The sequence below is a fragment of the Mytilus galloprovincialis genome, chromosome 12 (assembly GCF_965363235.1).
Source record: "Mytilus galloprovincialis chromosome 12, xbMytGall1.hap1.1, whole genome shotgun sequence".
Classification (NCBI taxonomy): domain Eukaryota; kingdom Metazoa; phylum Mollusca; class Bivalvia; order Mytilida; family Mytilidae; genus Mytilus; species Mytilus galloprovincialis.
The window spans coordinates 51,289,844-51,317,575 of NC_134849.1; the positions used below are offsets into that span (position 1 = coordinate 51,289,844).

Sequence of the window (27,732 nt, forward strand, 5' to 3'; positions counted from 1 at the left end):
TCCGTTCGTAACATCTCTATCTTTTTGTGAAACTGAAAGTAGATTTTTCTGTCTTTCTTTAAAAATCGTTGGAAAATGTAATGTCTGATCGTTGCAGAATCAAAATATATTTACAGAACCAAAATGTATTTGTATGGAGTGCTAAAGGTATTGAAAAAACATCGTGAAAAGTGAAATTAAAAAAAAAACACCAAAACACCATAGATGCCAAAAAAGTATAAATTATTTTGTAGTCCTGCTGCAATGCACTATAAAATAATGGTATACAAATCCTTGCTATAATTAAATTGATATTAAGGGCTGGAACCAATAAATCTATCATGCATTAGAACTCAGCTATTAGAATTGCAGAAGAAATATTTAATTCAAAGAAGATATATATATTTAAAAAAAGTCAACAAGACAGTACTAGTTCTCAACACAACAAAACTTTTATGCAGGGATGATTCCAGGTGTTTTCAAATGGGTCCCTTGAACATCAATTGGGAATTTTTATTCTAATTGGGAATTTTTTAAGCATAAAATGTAAGACGAAATAACATTATTTTCCTGTAAAAACAGAAAATGTATATTATTAAGTTTAACCTATACACTAATGTTCATGTAAGTTGTAACATTTTGAATAATTCTAGATGGGCTACTGTTATTACATGAATATCATTGAACATGATGTACTAGTCTATCAACTTAGCTATAGTTATCTAAGCCTATTACAAAAACATATAATATTTCAGCTATCATAAACCACTGAAAAAATCATTCATCAGGTATTTTTCAACAGCAGGTCATCTCTAAAAATTTACCTTGATTCAAATGGATTTCAAATTGAACTGGTCAATTGTCGAATTCAGAAAAGCAATTACAAAAGTTCATATACTTAATTGATAAGATATTTAAAGCATTGAACCAGTGATCTTTAAAATTATTTGGATCATCTTCAAATCTTTTGAAATAGGTCCATTATGATGACATCGTATTTCATGAATGGTCTATCATCAACATTGTTTTCAAAAAACGCTAAAACTTTTGTCTTTTGAGGAAATAATTTCTTTTACAAAACAAGTTTTCATCATATTATATAACCGGCTCTGCTGGGCGATCTGCTTTTACGAGATCGGCGCCCATTAAACTTTATCCATCAATGTTATATCAAAATTTGAATTTGCTCTCTGCCGAGGTCTGCTTTGACACCCATTTTTATCAACCTGCTGGGCGATCTGCTTTTACAAGATCGACTACTCTCATAACATATTAATCAATTGAATTGGGCTGCTAAAATTGTTTGCCACATGTTGACATAATTAAATCGTTGTTAATAAAATGCGATCGTAAACAGCTTTCTTATCCGGATTTTAAAACGTTTTGACAACAAACTATGAAAAATTATAGTTGCCTTAATCGGTGATAGAAACTTTTCTGGAAATATCGATTTTTATTTTATTTTCCTGAATTGGGAATTAATTTTCATGTACATTTTTTTGGGGCCGCTGGCCGATTTAAGGACCGCTAAGCGGCCCTAAACTATATAGTGGAATCATCCCTGTTATGTATGGTAAACATCTTATTTCAAAGTTAAGTTTTTAACCAGATGAAGACACCATTTCCGACTTAAAATAAAAGTAAGCAGTAATAACATGACAATTTACTGAAAAAAAAATCATCTATCATTTTAATCTTGGCGTTATTGTTAAAAGCACTTATTTTAGTGTCTGTATTATTTTATAATTTTACCTGACTTCAGACAAAAGTGAGACTGACATTGATTAACCCTTGTCATTTGATATTTAATGGGCTTCTTAATTTATAACATTTTGTACCTTGATAGATTCTGTGACATTGAGGGAAAAATGGAGAATTGTTGGATCATTGGTTGGATGTCTTCCACGTTTACCTCGACAGAACAACCAGCTGGGGCTACCATTACAGTTACTTCCAGAGGAAACCACAATGTTACTAGAAAAAGGTATTTACCTATTATACAAATAAACACAACATAACAGTTCAGAGTTATTATTAAGTCATTTGAAAGACTTATTCTCATTTGATGATTTTAAAGGTTTTATATGGTAAAATACATGGTTATACATCTTGAAGTCATGTGTAAGTAAAAAGAATTGTGAGGTATACATCAATACAATATAGTGACCCAATGACACACAAAAAGAATAATTGGAAGATTCACAATGGTTTTAAGCAAAATTTAATGACAATATGTACTGGAAAGGTTTGTCTATGTTGCCAAGATCTAAAAGGCCCCTGTGACTTTGTTCAATTTGAAAGTAATATACAACAGATAATATTCATCTTTTGACTCAAAACAATTATTCTGTCATGACTGCATTTGAATATACATGTATATGTAATATGAATAATGAGCTGTATATGCATGTTTATCAACCTAATACATGTATTTAGGTGGTACCCAACACCTTCACTAAAATTAATTTGGCTCGTTTAATTTTCATAAAATTTTGATAAAGTATTTACTTTGACCCTTTGACAAAAATATAAAAATTTCAAAATATTTGAACCATCCAATTTTATATCAGAAAAATTACACTGGTTATATAGCAGTTTGACAAACACTAATTATGATCAAGAAGCTTAATATTCCCTTAACACCACACCGTAATTAAAATGTTTAGCTGATTTTACAGAGTTATCTCCCTGTAGTGTTAGGTACCACCTTAAATATTCTTTATATTCAATACCAGCAAAATTGCATGAATAGTTATTTGATTATTGAAGGTGTGTGCTTGTTGGTAAAACCAAAAGAAAACTTACTGGAACCAACACCTGAACAGGTCAAAGAGCATGAACAATTAAGACTTGATTTGTACAAGGAGCAGGTAACCATATAACATGGAAAATTGATACACTGTAATTTATGAGTATGAAAATTGGAACCTTTTTTCAGTGCATACTGTTTGAAAACATTTAGTTCAAAGCATTAAATACTTACATTTTTAACCACAAATCTTTGATGACAGAAAGAAATGAACATGTTGTATTGTCAACATATATTTGTTCCACCTAACAAAAGTTCCAAAGGAAACTTTGCTATAAACATTGTCATAATATCTATTCCTGTTGGAACAAATATTCTATACCATTTATTCCGTTAGGAACATATTCTGTAATATTTATTCTTGTGGTAATAATATTCCAGAATAATTTTTCCTTTTGGAACTTATATTATGAAGGAACTTCTGTTCCGTGACAGCATATATGTATTTGTATAATATGGTAAGTCTGGGAACAGTATAAGAACTCATCTGTATAATAAACAATATAAAAAAAGAGACACAAAGGGACATTCAAACTCACAGCTGAAAAACAAACTGACAATGCCATGGCTAAAAATGGAAAACCAACAAAAGACAAACAACACTTCACAAAACACAATATAGAAAACTTAAGACTGATCTTGAGCAATAGAAACACAACCAATAACCTGGGATGATCTAAGGTGCTTCAGTAGGGTAAGCAGATCCTACTCCACATGTGGCTCTCTTGTTGCTCATGTGAGTAGAAACCCAATGATAATGATAATTGGGATGTCACTATTAAAATTAAAACTTTTATTGTAATTCTTCAGATTGAACTTTTTAAAGATGAAAGAAGGAAAGAAATGATGCACAATCTTCATCAGATCAAAGAAGGAAAGAGAAAAAAGCTAAAGGAAGAAATAGAGAGAAAGAAAGAAGCAGGAGAAACAGTCAATGAAACAGATTTAGATGTAGAAATTGATATAGACACTATACAGATACCTTCTGTTGCTCTGAAAAATTCACTAGTACAACTTTATACTGGTTAGTTAATATGTCATTCATTCATTCAATGAGGTTACCATTGGCTTGAAGGGGATGGCTACCTTTGATTTAATGCTTATTAAGCATAAGATTTTTTTGTGCATGAAGTATTTAGTACTATTTACAGCTAACAATTTAATATATTTTTTCCAAATCTGTTGTATTGAACAAGGCTTTCAGTAAAACATCAAGGAAGACTTTTGCTTGAACTTTCTTTATTTCTTAGTTAAACATTAAAACTAATTCTTTGTATTACATGTTTCATATTTATCTGATTGTGTTTTATTACCAGCTCCTATACTTGTTCTTCCTTAGCTCCATATTATTTCGTATTTTCTAAATGAGAACATGCTGCAATGAAAATATTGAGTTGTCTCCCTTTCTACATGTAATTTTAATTTCAGCAATACAATGTACCATTATGTTGAAATTTTGAATTACATTTTTGAAGTACATGTAACATTATTGTTTTTGTAATTAATATGATGTTAATTAATTTTGTACTTCATACTGCCCAATTAAGTATACTTTGCCTTAAGAAATATTACAAGAAAATCGTCTAGATATGATTTCTATCTCCTTGTAGTGGAGACCTATGCATTAAAAATTAATTGATGATTCACTTCTGAAAAGATTGAGATTTTTTTAATCAACTTTCTCTTTGTTTAACTTTGATAAATAAATACATGGTATATGATGGTCTAATAAGTCTTTCATTATTTGTAGAAAGTCCATATAATGAAGCTTTAGATGAATGTGCCTCTGAATGGAGTTATCCTACCAGTGACAAAGAGACTACGAGATACAAAGTATTTACAGATTTATGGAAGAAAGGGCATTATCTAACATCAGGAAGTAAATTTGGTGGAGATTTCTTGGTTTATCCAGGTGAGATTTACTAGATAATTTATAAATTGTGCTCTAAAATTTCTTAACCAAATAAAAGTACCTTGGTAAAAAAAGGTGTGGTATGAGTGCCAATTTAACAACTGTCAATCCAAGTCAGAATTTATAAAAGAAAACCATTATAGGTCAACGTTTGGTCTTCAGCACCTTGTCTTGGCTCACAACGCACAGCAAGCTATAAAGGGTCCCACAAATTTCTAGTGTAAAACTATTTAAATAGGAAAACAGAAATATATGTGGTTCCATGTGGTTCCAGTTACACAATCAACCCAAGTTAAATCCATGACCCTACATTTTTTTTTCCATTTCTGAGAAATTATTTGTTCAATTATTAAATTCAGACTTCTGTCATCTGAATTTCCATTAATAGAAATATCTTCTATAGCTAAAATTGTTTAAACTTATTTTATTAAGTTTTCTCTAATTATTTGGCAATTTTTAAAATCATTTCTGGACACATTGTTTAAAAAAATTTAATCAACATGTGGTTTGCTATGATCTCAAAAGATGATAGACTACTTTATAAGGTAACAAACCTTTATCAGCTATTTGGATGAATCTAATTGTACTTACAGGTGTTATAAAAGAGAAATCAAGGATTTGTAAAGGGACTATACTATACAAATCCTTGCCAAAATAGATAACTTTGTATTCATATTGGAAAGAATTGAGTAATGTGAAATGCACTTTAAGGGGATTTTCTTTTATCAAAAATGAAAAGTTATTTGATAATCATTTTAGAAACAGAATCTTAGATAGTTTCTCAAGAATTATAGGAATTATCCAATCATTTTCTTAAGTCCTGTCCATGGTCTCACTTTAAAATTGTTAATTTAGCTATTTTATCTTTTTAAAATCCCATAACCCACTGGTACCAAATTATGTAATCGATTATGTTTAAAAACAAGCATGGTATTTCCATATCTGGAATGCAAGCTTGTTCTACATGTTAACAAGTAAGATGTTTAAGAAATAGCTTATTTCTTCTTCTAATGCATTTGATTTATACTGTTGAAAGAAAGACAACTCCTAATTTGTTCAAAGTGTCCATTTTAAAAATACTTTTTGCCAGAATATGATAATTAATTAATGTTATAGTATGTGAGTTCTCACTTTGGATGTCATCAATACATACTTGTTCTTTGTAGGAGATCCTGCCATATTCCATTCATTTTACATAGCTGTGTGTCGGCCATACAAACAACAGATATCCATGTCAGACTTTATATCATTGGCAAGAATGGGATCAAATGTTCGTAAAACTGTAATATTGTGTTCTGTTGATGACAATGATCAGGTTGTTTACACCTCTATACAATGGACAGGAATAGCTTAACAGGGTAATGTACCTGCTGGTTTATAGATGTATTCTCTGTTACCAAATAGGCAAGCAATACAAGGATACATTGGATAATGCTGTGAAGTTAGGGACAGAGAGAGAGATGTGTACAATTGGAAAATGTAGATTGAAAATATAAGAATAGAAGGAAATATCTAAATTGTTTTTAAAGTTTAATGCATGACAATTGTGTCAGGCTGTTGATTCTTCTTAAATATTATTAATTTTGAGAAAGTGTCAAAGTGAGTTTATATTGCCTATTTGTTTTTACAAACACTAAGTTTGAAATATTCTATACATATTCTGTGCCATCCTCTATGAGTATAAAAAAATAAGGAGATGTGGTATTGATTTCAATGAGACAACTGTCAATTAAAACATATGGACAAAGATGTAAACATTTACTGTTACAGGTGACTTTAACAATGAGCAAATAGATATAAGAAGATGTGGTATGAGTGCCAATGAGACAACACTCCATAATAGTTACAAGTAGTAAAAATTTAACCATTATAGGTCTAAGTATTGCCTTCAACAGCAAGCTTTAAAACCCATAAAGAATAGAAAACTGTAAAAGATAACTTGGGAAACAGTTTAAATATGAAAACAAATGGCCTGATATATAATCAAGTTTATAACAAACAATGCAAAACAAATATGGCAGACAGCAACCAACAACAACTGGATTACAGGCTCCTTTCTTGGGACAGACATATAGAGAATGATTTGTTTTTTTGTTGAGCCGTTGACTTTTCTCGCAGAAAGCTTGACATATGGATAGTGATCTGGAGGCCTTAGGTAACTCCTTAAAAGCTTTATATTTTAGAAGGTGGAAGACCTGGATGCTTCATTCTTTGTATATGAATGCCTCATGTCACAAAGATTCCGTCAGTCACATGTCCAATGTCCTTGACCTCATTTTCATGGTTCGGTGACTACTTGAAAAAAAAGTTAAGATTTTTTGTAATGTTAAATTCTCTCTTATTATAAGTAATAGGATAACTATATTTGGTATGTGCATACTTTGCAAGGTCCTTATGCCCGTCAGACAGTTTTCACTTGACCTCGACCTCATGTCATGGATCAGTGAACAAGGTTAAGTTTTGGTGGTCAAGTCCATATCTCAGATACTATAGCAATAGGTCTAGTATATTCGGTGTATTGAAGGACTCTAAGGTGCCCAACTGGCAGGTGTCATCTGACCATGACCTCATTTTCATGGTTCAGTTATAGTTAAGTGTTTGTGTTTTGGTCTGTTTTTCTTATACTGTATGCAATAGGTCAACCATATGTTGTATGGAAGAATTGTTAGCTGTACATGCCTGCCTGGCATGGTTCATCTGACCTTGACCTCCTTTTCAAGGTTCATTGGTCAATGTTTAGTTTTCTTGGTTAATGTGAAGTTTATGTGACAGATGTAATAAAGCATAATATTTATGACTCAACATAATATCAATGATTAGTAAAGAAGGCAAGACATTTCAGTGTGTGCACTCTTGTTACATGAATGTAAACAATAAACTGTCTCATAACCTTTGACAGTGAGGTTACAAACCAACTTATTTCAACTGTTGTAATCAGCTTGGAGGATCTCATCTCATCAAATCGACACCAAGCATGAAAAAACAAATAACAAAAAGTACAGATCTAAGAGTACTAACAATAGTGAAAGTTATTCAAAGCCCTATTTGAACTAAAATATAAACAGTCTAGTCTTAGCCTAAAATGTCTATCAGAACACCTCGATCAAATATAGTCAGTGTAAAGGCTTCTAATTCAATTTGAATGAGAAAATGACAAAATATGTACTTGTACTGACAGGATATAGGACTGCAAGTGTTTATACATGTAGTAATATCTGTGTTAATTTATAACAACCTGTATTAAAACTAAAATTAATCATACCAAAAATAATAATTTCTTTCTGAAATCAAATTCAGGAAGCAAAAGCAATAAATAAGAATGTGTTGAACTAGGTTGTGTTTTGAATAGCTGTTTCTTTTTCATTACATTATAAAGTAAATGTTTTCATCATTCAATTGTGTCTTTTGTTAACCCATTCATTCATCTTCTTGCTCTAATTATACCCCCGCTTTAAAAAAGGGGGGGTATACTGTTTTACCTCTGTCTGTCAGTCCGTCCGTCAGTCCGTCCGTCCCATGAAACTTTCGTCACATTTTTCTCAGGAACTACACACCCACCCTTTCTGTAATTTGGTATCAACATTTATATATGTCAGCCATACCGTGTGATGCGTTTTCAGATTCATCACTTGACAACTTCCTGTTTACCGAACACTTGTCTGATTTTACACATGATCGCCAAGTTGAAAATTTTCGTCACATTTTTCTCAGGAACTACAATACAAGGATTTCTGAAATTTGGTTTCAGGATTTATATAAGTCAGCTATACCGTGTGATGCGTTTTCAGATTCATCACTCGACAACTTCCTGTTTACCGAACACTTGTATGATTTTACACATGATAGCCAAGTTGAAAATTTTCGTCACATTTTTCTCAGGAACTACAATACAAGGATTTCTGAAATTTGGTTTCAGGATTTATATAAGTCAGCTATACCGTGTGATGCGTTTTCAGATTCATCACTCGACAACTTCCTGTTTACCGAACACTTGTATGATTTTACACATGATAACCAAGTAAAATATTTTCGTCACATTTTTCTCAGGAACTACAATACAAGGATTTCTGAAATTTGGTTTCAGGATTTTTATAAGTCAGCTATACCGTGTGATGCATTTTCAGATTCATCACTCGACAACTTCCTGTTTACCGAACACTTGCATATTTTTACACTATTAATATTATCCACTTGCGGCGGGGGTATCATCAGTGAGCAGTAGCTCGCAGTTTCACTTGTATATAACCGTAGTCACAATACAACAGATAAATCCATGGTTAACTAGCTATCTAAGTACCACAGCATATATTTTCTTCCGATCTTAGATAACATTGTAGTGATGAACCTGAATCACTTATTAGCTTATATTCACTTCATTTGAACTTTGGTGGATAGATGTCTCATTGGTAATTATACCACATCTTCTCATTTTCATAATAATAGCCAGTCATGTTTATAAGTCCAAAAAGCTATAGGTTCTGCTTTTCAAGTGTCAGCTAGCATAGTTCATGTCATGATTTTTTGCTTGAAAACAATTTTGATAGAACATTTATTTCATTTAATTTTTACCTCAATGCACCCCCTTTTCCATATCTTATTGTTTATTACCATGTTTAGAATTTGATGGTCTCTAATTTTTCTTTTTTTATGACAAGAAAAAAAGAGCTGGACATTTTGTTTTGGTTATTGTATTGGTTAACTTAATAGTCACGTTGTTTCCAGTTATTTTGTTTTTGATCTCAAGGATGTATGTTCCAATTCCAAATTGACTTTTAGTCATTAATTAAAGGCACAACCTTATCAATCTGATTCCACAGATTGTGTAGTTTCTTGTTTGTTTATGAGGTAGATATGGTAGGCTGCTGATATTTAGTAATTTCATATGCAGTACATGTATGTAATGTAATTTTGTATGCTGTTACAAGTAGATCAGATTTTTTCTACTAAACATTGTGAGAACTAGTCATTCTTCTATCAATTTGGAATATTAAATCAGGTTGTTTAATGTTATTTTTCAGAAAAAGGGAGTTTAAAAGTATGTTGTATGTAAAGTCTAATTTTTTTTTTTACATGATCATACATGCCGTTATATGGTAGTCTATCAATTACCTGTTTTGTATGTGCTTTATTTTGCCCCAGTACCTTTTTTTATGGATAGTAAAACTTTGGTTCTCGGGATGTACTAGTGTATTTTCCATCATGTAGAATGTAAAGAATCAAATGTAAAATGTTACTTCTTGTGGCTTAACCATTCTGCTGATAGGTAAGAAGTTCTAACACTTCGTATTTCAAGATGAATATCTGTAATTTGTTTTCACCTTGTAGATTTGCACTTTAGATCATGTGGATATTGCACGACTATTTTTGGCTGCCACAGACATACACTTTTCTATACCCAGTTGCAACATGGCTGCCAAAGACTAAAATGGATGCATATCAATTGCAAAATGGAACACTTTTACATAAACATAACTTATATGTATATTCTTATTATTACTCAAAACAAGGTGTAAATAAAATAATTTTATTCAGTAACAAGAGATTCAAGGAACACAATCTATGGTGGATATCATTTTGAACACATTTGTGGCAGATATCATTTATGAACACATGCCTGGTCTTTATAAATTGAACACATTGGTGCTCCCGTCATTAAATAATAGCTTACTCACTTAATCTGCGGACACATACACAATTACTCCATCAGATACATTTCCATCTTTTTTACACATGCACACTACTATATACACTCAATTCATTGATTCACTCATGCATTCCAATGACAGTATCATTCATGTTTTCTCTTTCGCAATTTCATATTTCTGAAACACATTCTATACCCCTCTTGATTTCTGTAATAGTGATGAGCACCATAATTTTTCACAACACTGTAATTTTTGAATATCTTCTTCTAAAAATCAACAAGTCATATAAAAATGCCCTTTCTGATTGTTGATTTTAATGAATGTAAATTCTGTTGTCAGCATTTTCAAATATCAAGATTTTTAATTTTCCAATTTGGAGAATACCTCTCATTAGTACGTTCTTTTCAAATCTATTCTTTAATACATGTACATAAAAATCTGTTATCTCTATATATGTAATCTACTCTTGCATCAAGTCATTTCTTCTTCTCATTCATACAATACATTCAAATAAAAGTGAAATAAAAAATAACAAATAAAAATAATATGAAAAAAACATTGTATAAAATATTTTATACTAGAACAAAGTTTGCAATACATGCAAATGTAAAAATAAGTGTATAAAAATTAGAAACATAAAAAGTTTACATATATTGTGCATACATGCATATTTTCTTAATTTCTTTTTTGCCTGATTTATGATATGTTAATAATATATATCGGACAACATATCTAAGCTTTAATGCTACTATCTTTTAAATTTCTATAAGAAATATTGACTTAATAAGTCTTTAAAGCACAATTGAATTGCCAAAAGGTTTGGTCATTGTGAAAGTATTAAATAGCATAGAAAGAAATAAAAAACGGTTTTATTGTTTTCAGATAAAGTGATTATTCTAAAAATCATTGACTAGAAATAAATATCTAAAAATGTGTGCTTTTAAAGGCTCTTTCAATTCACCGGCTAGCCCATCTTGGACTTATTGTTGCTGAATCTTGTCTGACAGCTCATCAAGAGCTATTCCTTCATATGTGCCCATCATGGAAAATGGCCAACCTTTTTCCCCCAGCTGCTCAATAGAAAACTGATTTTCTATCACAAAGTCATCTCCAGTGTAAAGGGAAATAGCTCCATTTTCTCATGGTCTCCTAATTGGAGACAACTCTACCTGGCCATTCCTTCAGCTAACTCCACAGCATTGCTTGCTGGGATATATTGCACTTTTAACCTGCAACCAAGAGTTGCCTTATGAGCTACAGTCTTCTTAGATTCTTTTTACTCTTTTTACCTCCTATAGACGTGGTCTTTGCCTTCTTAGGTGACATTGGTACACACGGTTTTGAGCCATGAAAATTGTAAAAGCATTTTGTACAAAAGTCAAACAAACAATCTATGTTTTGACACTGTCCTCTTTCCTGGACTGGTAATACTTTGGACACTTTGGAACATTTCGGACACTTTCTTAATTTTTCATCATTCTTCAGAGAACTGGCAGCCTGCAAATAAAAGACATTATGAAAAGCAAGAAAACTATTTTATATTCATAATAAATTTGTAGGAATACCATAACTGAATATCAATGTATAAATATTTGATTTACATGTATGATTCTTTTTTTTTATCATTCTGTGCTTAACTGTTTTATGTCAGCTTTAAATGCAAAGAACATTTATACTATGTTTTATACTTTGTTTATATGATTTGATTTTCTTGACTTATCACAACCTTTCACAATTTTTGATACCTTTTCTAACATTTAGAAAAACTGATGTACATTAAGAACTTAGCTGATAAAGTTTTTGTGCAAATTTTTTGGAACAATTTTCTGGCAACAACTTTTCAAAATCCCAGCACCCCTGTGTATGTTGACATTTACAAAATGTCTGTCTTGACTTTTGGGTTGTGGTCTTGGGTTGCTGTCTCAATGACATATTCCACCTTTTTTTTAAATATATACTAGTACATTTTGATTTATAATCCTTATTGAACATACCTTTTGAAATAGATTAACTTTAATAGAACATGGAGTCAGTTGTTTGGTTAGTTTTCCTACAAGCTGTAGTGGTGCCAATGTGGTCTGACTATTCGTTAACCCTCGGAACTGCTTTGGTGGAGATCTTTTTCCTGCATTCTCCTATAATCAACAAAAGAAATGGTAAATTTGTTTGAAAATGAAGTCTCCCTGAAACAGACCTATGTCCATCATTATTATTAAGAATATGTATTGTCTGAAAGGTAATCATGGTAATGGGTACAAATGCTTAGAAGATTTCTAAAAGCAACAAAATAAAATAAAATATACAAGGTCACAACCATATAAAATTGAGAATGGAAATGGGGAATGTGTCAAAGAGACAACAACCCGACCAAATAAAAAACAACAGCATATGTATGGATTGCTTTATTAAAAAAACAAATGAAACTTTCATTGGTAGGAGAAAAAAATGGGTCATCTGTTAATATTAAACAAAAAGAAATCTGAATGCGCAGAAGTACATGTAAGTAAATGTGTTCCAAACCATTTTACTTGCCATCAAACATCATGGCATATCTATAGTGTGGCCACATTTTGTTTGTATTTTGAATTGCTTCATCATTATCATTTTTTTTTAAACTCATTATAGAAATATTTTCTCTGTGAGTGTGAGACTGAATTTGAAAGAAAAAAAAAGAACTTTTAATTTGCATTATAAAAGGATAATATTGTTTTTTGTTGCTTCTCTTCTTTAGAATATGATCTTAACATGCTTTATAAAGCTTGTTTTACAACAACCTATCAAAATGTATTTGTTTTCCATATTTAAAATATAGTGCAGTTTACAAAATCTTATCATTATTGAAGGGATTTTACCTTGCCAATAATCAGTCTGTCTGTGATGGATCTCTTTCTTTTCCGACTGACTGGATCACCATTACATACTGTCTGCCATCTTCTGCTCACCTCACACATACTGAAAATGGATATGGCCATAAGATCAGCTGTATATTTATATGTATACAATTAAAGATATACTACAACATTTTTTTGGGGGTCTATGTACATGCATACATGTACGTTTAGACACAGTTTACACTCTTATATTTTACAATCATTGTGCATGTATATTACATGTACTTGTACATGTTGTAACTACATAATTCACAAAGATGTTAAAAGCACTTTTAGCCATTTCCATAATTTTCACTCTTGACAAAGTGTTTTTACAAAAGAATTTATTTTCTTCAGTTCTATGTATATAGTCATATTTGTCAACCAGTGTCTTTTTTTTAATGTTGAAATGAGTTTTCTACATTTTTCTTGTTGAAAAATTTCATATAACTTTCATAACTTCATGAAGAATATTTTATGGCCTAATCATGCTAAGAAAAGAAAATGTATTACTAGCTCATGACCAATAGTTAGATGTATACCTGCATAAATCTTTTGGATCTAAGTACTGAAGTATTGCAGAACAACTTATGTTTCTATCCGCTAGTTCTGAGATGATGTCCACATGATCAAGGCCCATCTTCCTTCCAATCACTTTTTCAGGATATATGGGTGAAAATTTAAGCATAACTTCATCAAATCTTTCCACTAAACTTGAAGTGTAATCGTCAGTACCAAGTTCCATGGGACAAGGTTCAAGGTCAAGGTTTAAACTGTAGGAAGGAATGGTAACGGACTGTCTCTTACTTCGCCCACTTTTCCTGATGTCATCACAATCGTCTATTGTGTCAGCGAAAAATGTGGAACCTGGTGTTTCAAAGAAACGATTGACCTTGACATTAAAAGCACATGTGTAACTATCGTCTAATACGCTATCACCTCTGTACTTGTACATATCATCAAAGTTTGTCACAGGAGACCATTTCTCATTCTTACAAACTGTACTAGGAGTACTCATACACATTGTTTCATCACCACAACATGAGTCTGTGAAGGATTCATCAAATCCTGAATCATTGACTTGACCTGTTGACATTGATCTTGTGACCTTGGGCGTCTTCTGGTCAACCATCTCTCGTGTTAGAATTGGAGTAGATGTGCTGACAGACCTCATCTTTGCTGGATTGAAAGGTTCCATATCTGAACGGAAATCTGTTGACATGAGCGGTCTCAGGAATGGTAACGGTCTGTGTAACAGGTCATCCATTCTTCAAACTAAAAGAGAACAAGTATATATTATAATTTAAGTTACTACCATGATTACCCTTATGAAGGTACATTTCATGTTTATTTGTACATCCTATACAATATAAGAAAGTTATTTCCTATGATTTATAAAAGTGGGTTACCTGTATGTGTGCAGTAGCTTAATAATGCTTAAACAGACGGCAAAAAAAACTTAATTTAAAATAGTTTGTTAGCTTTGATTTAGTCACTAAATCATACAGTAGCATGCATTCAAGTTTTCGGGTTTGTCTCCCTTACAATGGAATATATAAGCACTTACAAAAAATGTATACATGTATATATAAAAAAATGACTTACATGAAAATGAATAAGGTTTTCCATCATTTAAAAGTTTTAAGAACAAATGTACATATATATGCAAACATATATATAGCTGTGGGTTGGTAAAGTGCCAGATAGAGAACTTCTCAATTCTTGATTAAGTTATTGTTTTAATTCATTCCAGTTGTGTTAATTAAATTGACACATACATTGCAAATTAAATATGAAGCATTTGATATATACTCATAATGGACAAAATATACGTGTAAAACTGTCAAAGTATTAAAATTTAAGTATAAGTACAAAAATGGAACACATGACATGACAGCTTGGACAAACAAATGCTTATATATACAATGACAGCTTGGGGTACAAAACATTGGTAGAGCTTGGACAGACAAATGCTTATTATTGACAGCTTGGAACAAAAAACAGGTGTGTACTCAGAAGATTTAGTTCTATGTCTCAGAGCCTTAATAAAAAAAATATACTTATAATTCCTTAAAAGGGAAGACAACACAAGTTTTCAAAATGTCTAGTTTTTTTAAATTGACACATGATTAATATGATGATAAAAATAAAATATTTTACATTTATCCTTCTGTCTAAGATAAGAAGATTACACATCCTTAAGAAACAAGAATAGTTTTACATTGTAAATTAGTTAAAGCTGATTTAAAAGTATATACAAGCATGACAGGTAAGATAAAGCAAAGTGTTTATCTGAACAATGTCAGATTCCATTTTTTACATTTTAAATAATGTAGCATGTGCACTACACAGTACTTAATGTATTGAATGGTTAATTTGACCCATGTCTTCTTGGTTCTTTCTAAATTCTTAAATATCATCATTGCATGTTTAGATCATGACCCTAATTAGGGGTATCTTTCTGACAATTATTGATGTAAATTCAAACCTACACTGTAGTAATTTTTCACACAAAAGACCCTCATCATCAACCTTGAACAAGTCGATTATCACTTTTAACATATATATATATATATATATATTGGAACCTACATTTAATTTCATTTTTAAACACATTCATAGAAAAAAGTGAATAGATTATAGGGTATACGTAATACACATGTAATTTACATTATGTATGTGGTAAACCCTAAAAATTAAAAATAACATAAATTACTTTCATCAGCAAGTTTCTTACCTTATTTAAAAATATTACTATATATTATAGAATAAAAACTCAACAGTGGTCAGTACTTCCTCCTTTACCAATTTTTTTTTATGGTCAATCTTCTCTTAGACATGTTAGAAAATAATAATCCCTGATGATATCATAAATGAAGATTAAGTCTTGACAAAAATATAAGTAATAAAATTCATAATCACAGACCTTATCAGTTGCTTATCAGGATATACCAGTTCACTTTGTAAAAAATCCTTTGAAAATGTAATATAACTTTTTTCTTGATCAAAGGTCTTTTTCACATCTGATTACAAGATAGCAGATTTCTAAATTTTTTAACAACTATTAAACTAAAGATTGACAATGAAATGTAGGACAATATGCAAATGACCTGAGGTGATTAAAGGTAATTATGACACCTGCATTCCTCAGGTAATGCAGATCAAATATTTTGTCATTAACTAATGAACTTTCAAATAACTGATTGACACTGGTCAATTATATAATTATTTCATATATCTTTGAATTTATAACCTGTGTACATCATGTGCATGCTGTTGTCTTATTTAAACATTGGTATTTATATTCTTATTTCATGCATATATATACATAATCATGATAATACTTTTATGAGTTAACTAAAAAAAAAATAAAAAATGTTTATATTGATTTCATGGTACAACCTTAAAATGTATGTTCTTACCCTGTACTCAGATATTATTTGAAATGACTTCATACAAGTATGTCATAGATAACAAATATATAGTGAAAATACATGTTGGTATCCAAATGGGTTTATTTCAGGGAACAGAAAGTTAAGAGGAAGACCTTTAACCAGTTTTGAAATTACAGACAGGGAGAATATTTATTTTTACCATGTTTACTCTGGTACACATTTGCTTCTTGTGTTTTGCATTGTTTTGTGTTGAAGAATTTTCCTAATTAATAAATTATCCTGTTTTGTGCAAAATTTTAAAGTTAGTTATTTAAAAGGGGGGTTCCTAGCCCAAGACAAAAGGGGGGAGGGGTGTTCCAACTACATGTCCCCATCCCCCTGAAACCCCCCCCCTCTGGATACACCAATGATTTTTACCTCGCCAAGTTATTCATTTTTAAAATCCTTACCCAGGAAAAAACAAATGCCATAAATTATATAAAATGTAACAGTATACACCATATCGCTATTTGTCCGCTATTACTGGATATCACACAGGTTCCCGTAAAATTTTGACGTCATAAAGCAAAATATCTGACGCCACAATGGAAAAGTGGTTGTTGTTTGCATCAAGAGTTCAAGCGGCCAGGTCGGCCAGGATTAGCGATTAGGTGTATTATACTAACTAGTTGTGTTGTTGAATGCAATGACTTAAAATCACGTTGTTCTGGTTAAACCTGGGATATAGTCTCAAGTTAAACTTAAGAACTCCCTATACATTTAGAGGTGTATAAACAAAATCTGCAGATGTTATGATATAAATCAATGGATTACAAGTATCCCTTCCTGACTTTGCCAAATATTCTTTCAAATCATACAAAATGTGACTTACTCACGTTTATTCAAAATTTTTAAAGAATCTTAAACAATATTAAAAGGATTAAGGCATAAATTAAACTCGTTGATTCATATCTCATATCAAAACAGCATTCTTTCTGTAAAAATTATGCAACTTAAATTTTGTAAACAAGTGGGCTTGGTACTGTCAAAGCGGGAAGGTTGGGACACGCAATCAGTGCAACCAAAAATGACTTACCATTCAAAATTGCGGTCTCACTAATTAGCGACAACAAGAATTTTAGCGACAACAAGCGTCAACAAGCGACAAGAAGCGACAACAAGAATTATTTTAGCGACAAGAAGCGACAAGAAACTATTTAGCGACAAGAAAACATTTTTTTTTTAATTAAAATTAATTATTGCAATAAATATTAAAAGAATATGCAAAAGAAAATAATTTTAGCGACAAGAAAGTTAAAATTGATAGAAAAAAATGAAACATTATTTACATAATATTTTATCATCTATTATGAATAACAGCCAGTATTACGTTTAATTACGTGTAATTATTGTATTATGAGATTACTTTTCCTTGAGTTTTAGAACATATTATTTATCTTATAATTTGTTTTTTAAAACTCTCTTCGTGCAATATATATTAAGCTCGCAAAATGAATTATTTGTGCATCATTGTCCTGAAAATATTGACACAAATTGTGAAATACAAAGAACTGAAATCAAACAGGAGGAAAAGAAAATTGAAATGTGAATGTTTCCATCTTTTTATTTGTTTATTGCCTCATTAAACGATATTTATCATGTTTATGCATATTGATTGAAGATGAAAGGAAATTAATGACAATCTTGAGTTTTCAACAGGTGTTCACTATTTACAATGATTGTATATTCTGGCGCGTGTAATTGTATAGTCTGACGCGTGTACAAAGTTGAAGGTGTTAATTGGATGTTATTGTAGCAATAAAACAGGGGACACGCGACTCGTTAATCTCATTTGATGTTCCACATTGTGTGTACTGTTGTTACCTTAGGGTGAAGCCACATCTAATGTTGTTCCTATCAAGAACAATGAATTATACTGTTAGAAAGGAAATAATATTTCATGTTTTTGTTTCAATAAATCCTTCAAAGGAAAGTTGAGCTTTTTTTGTTTTTGTTTCAATTTTATAGCGTGTGCATTTCCTTTGCTCTACCAAGCTGACTGAAGCCATTCAACTTTTATGTTTAGTATAAAGTAAATTGTCAGCATTTCAGTATTATTCTCGCAAAAGTACGTGCCCTGTGCAATTGCTAGAATCTAAAACGCAACTAGGTATACCTTTGATTAATAATTGGTACAGGGTTTCAATTTCCTTTTGGGCAAGGGAAAAAAAGGTTACGACTCGAACTTCGATAAATGCATATAAGAAGTATTATAATTATACTATAGTGGACACGTCCGTTCATGATATCCCCTTGGGCAAGGGTAAATATTGAAACGCACTTATTTTGTCACATCGCCGTGTCAGTTTTGGATCTTAAGTCAGACTAAAAGCTGTGATTTCATATGTACACAATGTTGTCATATAAAAGATCATTTTGAGCTAAGCTCCTCAATAAGCCATTTTCAATGCACAAAAGCTCTATGGCAGATTAAATCGGAGAAAGAAAAGGCTTTTGCATTGCAAAAATTCTTGACTCATGGTAGAAAGTTAAACGCAATCCCAGAGTCCACCACTTCAACAGATGGTGGGCTGACAATCCCCAAAACAAGTGCATGTGCACGTAAACCTTGCCAACGGAAACGTATTAAAAATGCTAAAACTACAACTTCAAAAAGGGCAAAAATACAGTGAACCTTAGTGGTAAAAATCTACGGCTTATCAAAATGTATAAATATTATGTTAGATAGGAATGTACATAAATATTATATAATGACTAAAAATAATTAAAAAAAAAAATTTAAAAAAAAGCATCGAATTGACATAACAAGAGTACACTTAGAGCATAGTATTAAGCAAATGAATCAAAATATTATATTCCATTATGCCTGCTCCATATATATCTCCATTCGTTTATTCATATTTTGACTTTGATGAAAACAGATACATACATTATCTTATACATATTCTTCATATTTAAAAATAAAAAAAAGAAGCTCAATCTCTATCTTCTTCACAAATGTTAAATTTCTTCATCTACCAATATACTAATATAAACTTCACAATCTCTTTCTTCCTCACAAATGTTTCATTTCTTCGTCTATCTATATAATAATAAAACATTTTAATTAGACATATCTGCTCGTATATTTAAAAAAAAACATTAAATACAAATTTCTTTATATCTAATAAAAAAAAAAAAATGTTTTCTTGTCGCTAAATAGTCTTCTTGTCGCTTGTTGTCGCTAAAATAATTCTTGTTGTCGCTTCTTGTCGCTTGTTGACGCTTGTTGTCGCTTCTTGACGCTTGTTGTCGCTTCTTGACGCTTGTTGTCGCTAATTAGTGAGACCCCAAAATTGATATAAGAATCGTCGAAATCAATACGCTAGGTAGTGAAATGAGTGTGTAAAAATATAGATTTAACAGTTAAAATGTTAAAATATATGCACAAATGTCTGTTTTCAAATATTTTTCTTCAGATAAAAATTGATACTTTCAAAATATTCGCCAAGTAAATTTGACCAATCAAATCATTCTTCTTTCGAGTCACTCTGAAAAAAAGAATTGTCATTAGGATAAGTCTCGAGAAAACCGAAAATATATACTCTCGCGAGATATTATTTGTTTACAATTTTAGAACTTCCTGTTCCGGAGAAGCAAAAACGAAACAACGTGCAAGTTGACAAATTTGCATTATTTCTCCTAAGTATTTAAGGAAGACAACAAGTAAAGACACAAACCGCAGTATGTTTCAAAATAATTAATTTATCGTACAATTTAGGGAAATATTTGAAGGAAATGTCATCTGATATACAAAATTTGGAAAAATATACAAAATCCAGAAAAACACCATAAAATGATTAATAATAAAAAGTCAAATCTTGTAACATAAGCATTTAAAGATAACATTTTTTTTTATTATAAATGATTTATTTACAATGAAGCATACAGACGCATATATACCAAAAAAGCACAAACAAATCAAATATATATATATTGCATGGGAGATAACTCCAGTTTATAGGCAGTACATGTAGGTCTTTTCATCATTCCAGTGATCAGGTAGGACGTGCGCCATGTGCCAATTGCGCTTTTCAACCAGAAACAGCACAAAGAGTGACAAATGTAAGCACCCACATGGTGCACAATATTTTCCTCTCTATTTTATAATGTTTAAATATGGTAAAATGGATTTCTGATTGTGGTTCGTGTGGTATCCGGTCGTTCCGGCCCCAAACCGATCCGACCCCAAGTCAATCCGGCCCAAGTCGATCCGGCTCACGTCGATCCGTCCCCAAGTCGATCCGGCCCCATAATAAAATATGAATAAACTATATTCACTATATGGAGGAATTTGTGACAAATTTGAACAGTATAAACGGAATTTGCAAAAAGTGTCGATGATGGATGACAACAGGTAAGTGAAGCATTGGAGTATACTAGTTAAAGAACTATTTTTAATCAATACGAAACTGAGTGTTATTGTGTCTGTTTGTATAGCAGCTCTGTCCCCCTCCAGCTCTAACATATTTTAAATGTGAAGATATTTTCCATGTTTAACTTTTTTTTTCTTTTCTTTTTTTAATGAGCACTCAGACTGAAGGGTATGGAAGACAATTTTAAAAATCACAATATGACTTAACTTATAATTAATACAGTAATATGATTAGTATATAATATTAATAATTAATAGTTGTTAAAGAGGGATGAACATATATGCATAGAAAGAAGCTGGGTTTGGGCTTTACTTATTAACGGATGTCTAGTGAGTTAACAATAGCTATATTTAACTGACCAATAATTAGGAAACAATTTATTCAAAAAAATTATTGGGATGCAGGCCTCAACCTTCCTTCTCATGTTGGTGGAATTGGTATATGTGGCATAAATTATGTCATCATTATGGTGTTAAGAATATGAATTAATCCACCTGAATTGATAACATAACTTATTTGATAAATTGAATAAACATATGCATACATTGATGGGAATAGTTCCTGTGGTATATTAAATAACAAACAGTTAATTCATTTAAAACAAAAGTTTCATCATTGATTTCTATTCTAATAAAGTCATTTGTATATTTTCGGAATAGTCTAATTTTTTACAATGTAGCAGTAAATGATTTAGGGTTTCATTTTCCGAGTTACAGAAATAGCATATCGGAAAAACATTACTATAATTTCGTCTTTTTTTTATTATCTTTAGTAGGAAGAGCATTATGCACAACTCTGTAAATAAAATCTTGCTGGTAATTGTTTAACTCATCATAATGTCTTGTTTAACCAAATCATTAGTCTAGAATTGGTTTGTTTATTCAACAATTGTCTGATGATTGTGAACTAAGGTAATGCCACTTGTAATCACTTAATTCAATCAAATCCTGAATCAACAAGTTCTTTGTAGTTTGGTCTTTTCGTTTGGTGTATATAATAATAATTAATTGTATTTTTTCAGGTAACATCAGAGGCTTCTATAACACTTGGTTTTTATGCCCCACCTACGATAGTAGAGGGGCATTATGTTTTCTGGTCTGTGCCTCCGTTCTTCCGTCCGTCTGTCCGTCCGTCTGTCCGTCCGTTCAGGTTAAAGTTTTGGTCAAGGTAGTTTTTGATGAAGCTGAAGTCCAATCAACTTGAAACTTAGTACACTTGTTGCTTATAATATGATCTTTTTAATTTTAAAGTCAAATTAGACTTTTGACCCGAATTTCACGGTCCACTGAACATAGAAAATGAAAGTGGGAGTTTCAGGTTAAAGTTTTTGGTCAAGGTAGTTTTTGATGAAATTGAAGTCCAATCAACTTGAAACTTATTACATATGTTCCCTATAATATAATCTTTCTAATTTTAATGCCAAATTGGATTATTACCCAATTTTTACAGTCCATGGAACATGGAAAAGGATAGTGCAAGTGGGGCATCCGTGTACTTTGGACACATTCTTGTTTCTTTATAATATCGAATACAGTCAATATATTTTTCTTAACGTTGACAATATTTTGAAAAGTTGTGTGTACATTTTTTTTTAGATTAAAAAAAAAAAACAACAACAAGTTATATGAGTATCCAATATTCTGTATCTGTAGATATAATTGATTTTATTATGTTTCCAAACTTCAGTAATCAATAATTTATTTTGAAAGTGAAAGTTTCATTTACTAAATGCATTCTGTCTTCTCTTTTATAGAAAGGATTCGGCATATAATATATATCTTTATTTTTATTCCTTATAAATATAATTTTTATTGGGGTTGGATCGACCTTACATATGGGCCGGATTGATGTGGGACGGATCGACTTTGGCCGGATCGACCCGAAAGCGGTTCGTGTCACCTTGTTAATATACAAAACTGTGTAGTATTCCCGCCAATGATTGGCGCATCGACTATATTTTTTTTGGACGTGTCAGGCATTGTCCTATGGTTATAACAGCAACATGGGGGTATAACTGATTACCTAAAAAAAGGTAATCAACCATCATCCTAATATAATTTTTAATATGAGGCACGTATTACCTGTGAAAGGGGACAAAGTCTGTATGATTTTTTTTTCAAACATTTTTTATTTCAAAAAAGGAATACCGCAAAGTTCTGATTTTGATTCGTTGTTAGGGATTTTACTTGTGACGTTATTTAAGTTATGACGTCATGTTCAATGTAAACAAAGAAACGCGATCATCAACTAACGTTTATTCATATCAAAGACAAAGAATTATTAAAAATGAAATATTAGTATTGTGTTCCTTGAGTTCCTATATTTTACTAGACCACTCAAGGTCGCACGACAAGGAGACCGGAAGAAGGAAGAAGATTTCTGCGTTCTGCGCAAATGCGGGAATTAAAAAAAGCAACAAAAAAAGTTTGAACGATTTTGAGTTCATTAGTACAATGCAAATTTCGGGAAATTTTCCCAGATTTTTTTTTTTTATTTTTTATTTTTGATTTTTCTACTGTAATCTGGTAATAGAGGACTTCGTCTCCATATAAACAACTTTAAATTTGTGAAATTTGGCAAGTACTGACGAGAATTTTTCTCTAATAATCTTTAAAGTAAACTTGCGATTATTATACGACCGCAAAATTTGAAAAATTTTTCGTCGTATATTGCTATCACGTTGGCGTCGTTGTCTGCGTCGTCGTCGTCCGAATACTTTTAGTTTTTGCACTCTAACTTTAGTAAAACTGAATAGAAATCTATGAAATTTTAACACAAGGTTTATGACCACAAAAGGAAGGTTGGGATTGATTTTGGGAGTTTTGGTCCCAACATTTTAGGAATTAGGGGCCAAAAAGGGCCCAAATAAGCATTTTCTTGGTTTTCGCACTATAACTTTAGTTTAAGTTAATAGAAATCTATGAAATTTTGACATAAAGTTTATGACCACAAAAGAAAGGTTGGGATTGATTTTGGGAGTTTTGGTTCCAACAGTTTAGGAATTAGGGGCCAAAAAAGGGCCCAAATAAGCATTATTCTTGGTTTTCGCACAATAACTTTAGTTTAAGTAAATAGAAATCAATGAAATTTAAACACAATGTTTATGACCACAAAAGGAAGGTTGGTATTGATTTTGGGAGTTGAGGTCCCAACAGTTTAGGAATTAGGGGCCAAAAAGGGACCCAAATAAGCATTTTTCTTGGTTTTCGCACCATAACTTTAGTATAAGTAAATAGAAATGTATGAAATTTAAACACAAGGTTTATGACCATAAAAGGAAGGTTGGTATTGATTTTGGGAGTTTTGGTCCCAACAGTTTAGGAATAAAGGGCCCAAAGGGTCCAAAATTAAACTTTGTTTGATTTCATCAAAAATTGAATAATTGGGGTTCTTTGATATGCCGAATCTAACTGTGTATGTAGATTCTTAATTTTTGGTCCCGTTTTCAAATTGGTCTACATTAAGGTCCAAAGGGTCCAAAATTAAACTTAGTTTGATTTTAACAAAAATTGAATCCTTGTGGTTCTTTGATATGCTGAATCTAAAAATGTACTTAGATTTTTGATTATTGGCCCAGTTTTCAAGTTGGTCCAAATCGGGGTCCAAAATTAAACTTTGTTTCATTTCATCAAAAATTGAATAATTGGGGTTCTTTGATATGCCAAATCTAACTGTGTATGTAGATTCTTAATTGTTGGTCCCGTTTTAAAATTGGTCTACATTAAAGTCCAAAGGGTCCAAAATTAAACTAAGTTTGATTTTAACAAAAATTGAATTCTTGGGCCTCTTTGATATGCTGAATCTAAACATGTACTTAGATTTTTGATTATGGGCCCAGTTTTCAAGTTGGTCCAAATCAGGATCCAAAATTATTATATTAAGTATTGTGCAATAGCAAGAAATTTTCAATTGCACAGTATTCAGCAATAGCAAGAAATCTTCAATTGCACAGTATTGTGCAATAGCAAGAAATCTTCAATTGCACAGTATTGTGCAATAGCAAGAAATTTTCAATTGTACAGTATTGCACAATAGCAAGAAATATCTAATTGCACAATATTGTGCAATAGCAAGAAATTCCAATTGGATTTCAATTGGAGTTATCTTTCTTTGTCCAGAATAGTAGTTGAATCAACTTAAATCATTGTTTTATACAATATACAATGTATATTCACTTTTACTACCAACTGATAGATTAAAACAATCTTTACCATTCAGTAATAACAAGCACTTTTTTTTACATTTTAATATTTTATGATGTATTTAAATGCATGAGTAGTTATTGTTGCAAACTTCATTAGAAATTTGAATTGAGATCAGTTTTGAAATAAGGGAAAGGGGGATGTGAAAAAAAAATTGGGGGGTCAATTTTTTTCATTTCAGATTTCATAAATAAAAAGAAAATTTCTTCAAACATTTTTTTGAGAGGATTAATATTCAACAGCATAGTGAATTGCTCAAAGGCAAAATTTTTTGTTTAAGTTCATTAGACCACATTCATTGTGTGTCAGAAACCTATGCTGTGTCAACTATTTAATCACAATCCAAATTTAGAGCTGAATCCAGCTTGAATGTTGTGTCCATACTTGCCCCAACCGTTCAGGGTTCAACCTCTGCGGTCGTATAATGCTGCACCCTGCGAAGCAACTGGTTTTTTAATTGAAATACCCAAAAGTCTTTGTTTGAATGTAATATTTGTCTACATAAAAGGCCCTTAAGTGTCCTTGGCAATTTTTTGGTCTTTGGCACGTTTGAATATTTTGTAAACATGCCTTTGGCGAATTGTTGCTGTGTCTTATCAATTAATGTTACTCTGTACTGTCATGACTGTTATTCTTTTTAATGTACAGAAGTAATATTAAAACAAGAAGTGCAGAGGAAATGCCAGAAAAGTCCTCTAATAGGGAACGTCTGGAATATAGTATGTCAATCGAAGAAGACCCAAATTTCAATTAAAAAAACATGAATATGAACACGGCAACAGTACCAGTTTTAACATTGTAAATAAAGGTTATCATAAATGTTGGCCTGTTTGGATGTTTGGACAAAGTTATTCATTGGAATTGAAATTATAAAAGCACAGGAACAATATCCATAATATCAATTAGAATCATACCAGTAACCACTACCTCTTTGCTGAAATATACACATTTTTATTGTAAAGAAATGGCCCACTCATTTGACAATATGGCCCTTTAATTAAAAAAAAATGGCCCATTGAATTTATTTTTAGGGGGCCCTGGGCCCATAGAGAAAAAATCATTCAAGATCACTGCATTCATGATCACACATAAATTGATTAATGGATTTTTGGTGTTTTAACGCCACTTTTACGCACAGTATTTAGGCTGTTTCATGGCGGCCAGTTTTTATTGGTGGATGAAGTCGGAGTCCCCGGAGAAAACCACCGACCTTCGAAAGTAAAACTGACAATCCTAGTCAATTAAGATTTGAGTTGAGTGCACCCACACGAGCGGGGTTCAATCTCACAAACTAAGACCACTTGGCCACCGAGGCCCCTCAAACATAAATAGGTATACCACCAAACGCATTAACATGCATGTATATTGTTCTGATCTTTTTTATCTTTGTTTTGATCTTTGTTATATATATTTCCCTTCTCATCCATGTGATCAAAGACAAGAACAATAGATACAGAACTTCTCATTTGTCAATGAGACATACATGAGTGCCATCTCAACAATGTTGATAACAGAATTGAAGGAAATTTTGCATTGTCAAGTTTTGCTCTTGTGAAAATTGGAATGGCTTATTATCTCAATAAACGATTTTTTGTTTATTTTCAGGTAATCATGGAGCAAGCAAAAGAAGGATCAGCTCCTGCCAAACAGCAGACAATGATTTATATATGTGGGGGTAAGAAAATATTACAGAAAACAATTATATATATTAAAGTTTTTAATTTGGGAGGACTAAATATTTAAATGAATGCCAGTTATGTTCTACATAAAAAATATTATGCTTATCAATTGTAATTAAAACAAAAACAAAAATTAACAGAAAAGTATGGCTAAATCATCTATTTTTTTTCTAAAGATTTTCTGGATTTTAGCTTTCTTTCATTGTTTATGTTTGGTTGTCGATATGTCCTCTCACTGATGGCCCTTGATTGGAATATTAAAAAAAAAAGAACTTTATACATATATTGGATTTTTACAGAATACTAACTTTACATTTACAGAGTGTCACCAAGAAAATGAGATAAAAGCAAGAGATCCTATCAGATGTCGTGAGTGTGGTTACAGAATTATGTACAAGAAAAGAACAAAAAGAAGTATCCTTTGATGTATAATCATTAATATGAACACAATTACTCAAAAATAATAACTCAAGAACACAGTTACTTTAAATGATCAATGGTATGCATTAATACACATAACTTAAAATTATTATGATCACGCAAAACTTTCATTGATTACTCATGAACACAGTAAATCTGAATGATTCTTGGGTATTCCAGTAACTTAAAATGATTACTCATTAAAACACAGAAACTTAAAATGATTACTCATAAAAACACAGCAACTTAAAATGATTACTCAGGCCTAAAAAAAATAATGTTGTGTTTCCGATCACCCCCTTGAAATTTTGAAGGGACGGTAGGTAGGGATTTTTTTTTTTTTTTTTTTTTTTTTTTTTATAATATTAATATATAAAACTCAATTTCCAGTTACCAGACAAAAGTT

General features: G+C 31.3%; 2 protein-coding genes across 3 annotated transcripts; one reads left to right on the forward strand and one right to left on the reverse strand.

Annotated features, from left to right (window-relative positions):
- Nucleotide 1: 1 nt before the first annotated feature.
- LOC143054148 (tRNA-splicing endonuclease subunit Sen34-like) lies at nucleotides 2–27,283 on the forward strand. Its single transcript, XM_076227061.1, has 8 exons — nucleotides 2–147; nucleotides 1,826–1,963; nucleotides 2,749–2,849; nucleotides 3,599–3,812; nucleotides 4,539–4,700; nucleotides 5,867–6,058; nucleotides 26,833–26,902; nucleotides 27,228–27,283. Exons 1-6 carry the CDS (start codon nucleotides 81–83, stop codon nucleotides 6,052–6,054), a joined length of 870 nt encoding a protein of 289 aa, XP_076083176.1. The 5' UTR covers nucleotides 2–80; the 3' UTR covers nucleotides 6,055–6,058; nucleotides 26,833–26,902; nucleotides 27,228–27,283.
- Nucleotides 10,211–16,225, reverse strand: LOC143054147 (F-box only protein 5-like). 2 transcript variants are annotated; one of them, XM_076227060.1, is made up of 5 exons: nucleotides 16,142–16,225; nucleotides 13,758–14,490; nucleotides 13,198–13,297; nucleotides 12,340–12,480; nucleotides 10,211–11,842 (listed from the first exon to the last, which is right to left on the reverse strand). In XM_076227060.1, the coding sequence occupies exons 2-5, from the start codon at nucleotides 14,480–14,482 to the stop codon at nucleotides 11,600–11,602; spliced, it is 1,209 nt and encodes a 402-aa protein (XP_076083175.1). In that variant the 5' UTR covers nucleotides 14,483–14,490; nucleotides 16,142–16,225; the 3' UTR covers nucleotides 10,211–11,599. The 2 variants fall into 2 exon arrangements, with proteins under 2 accessions (XP_076083175.1, XP_076083174.1); XM_076227059.1 differs by lacking the exon at nucleotides 16,142–16,225 and adding an exon at nucleotides 14,821–14,919.
- Nucleotides 27,284–27,732: the final 449 nt, after the last annotated feature.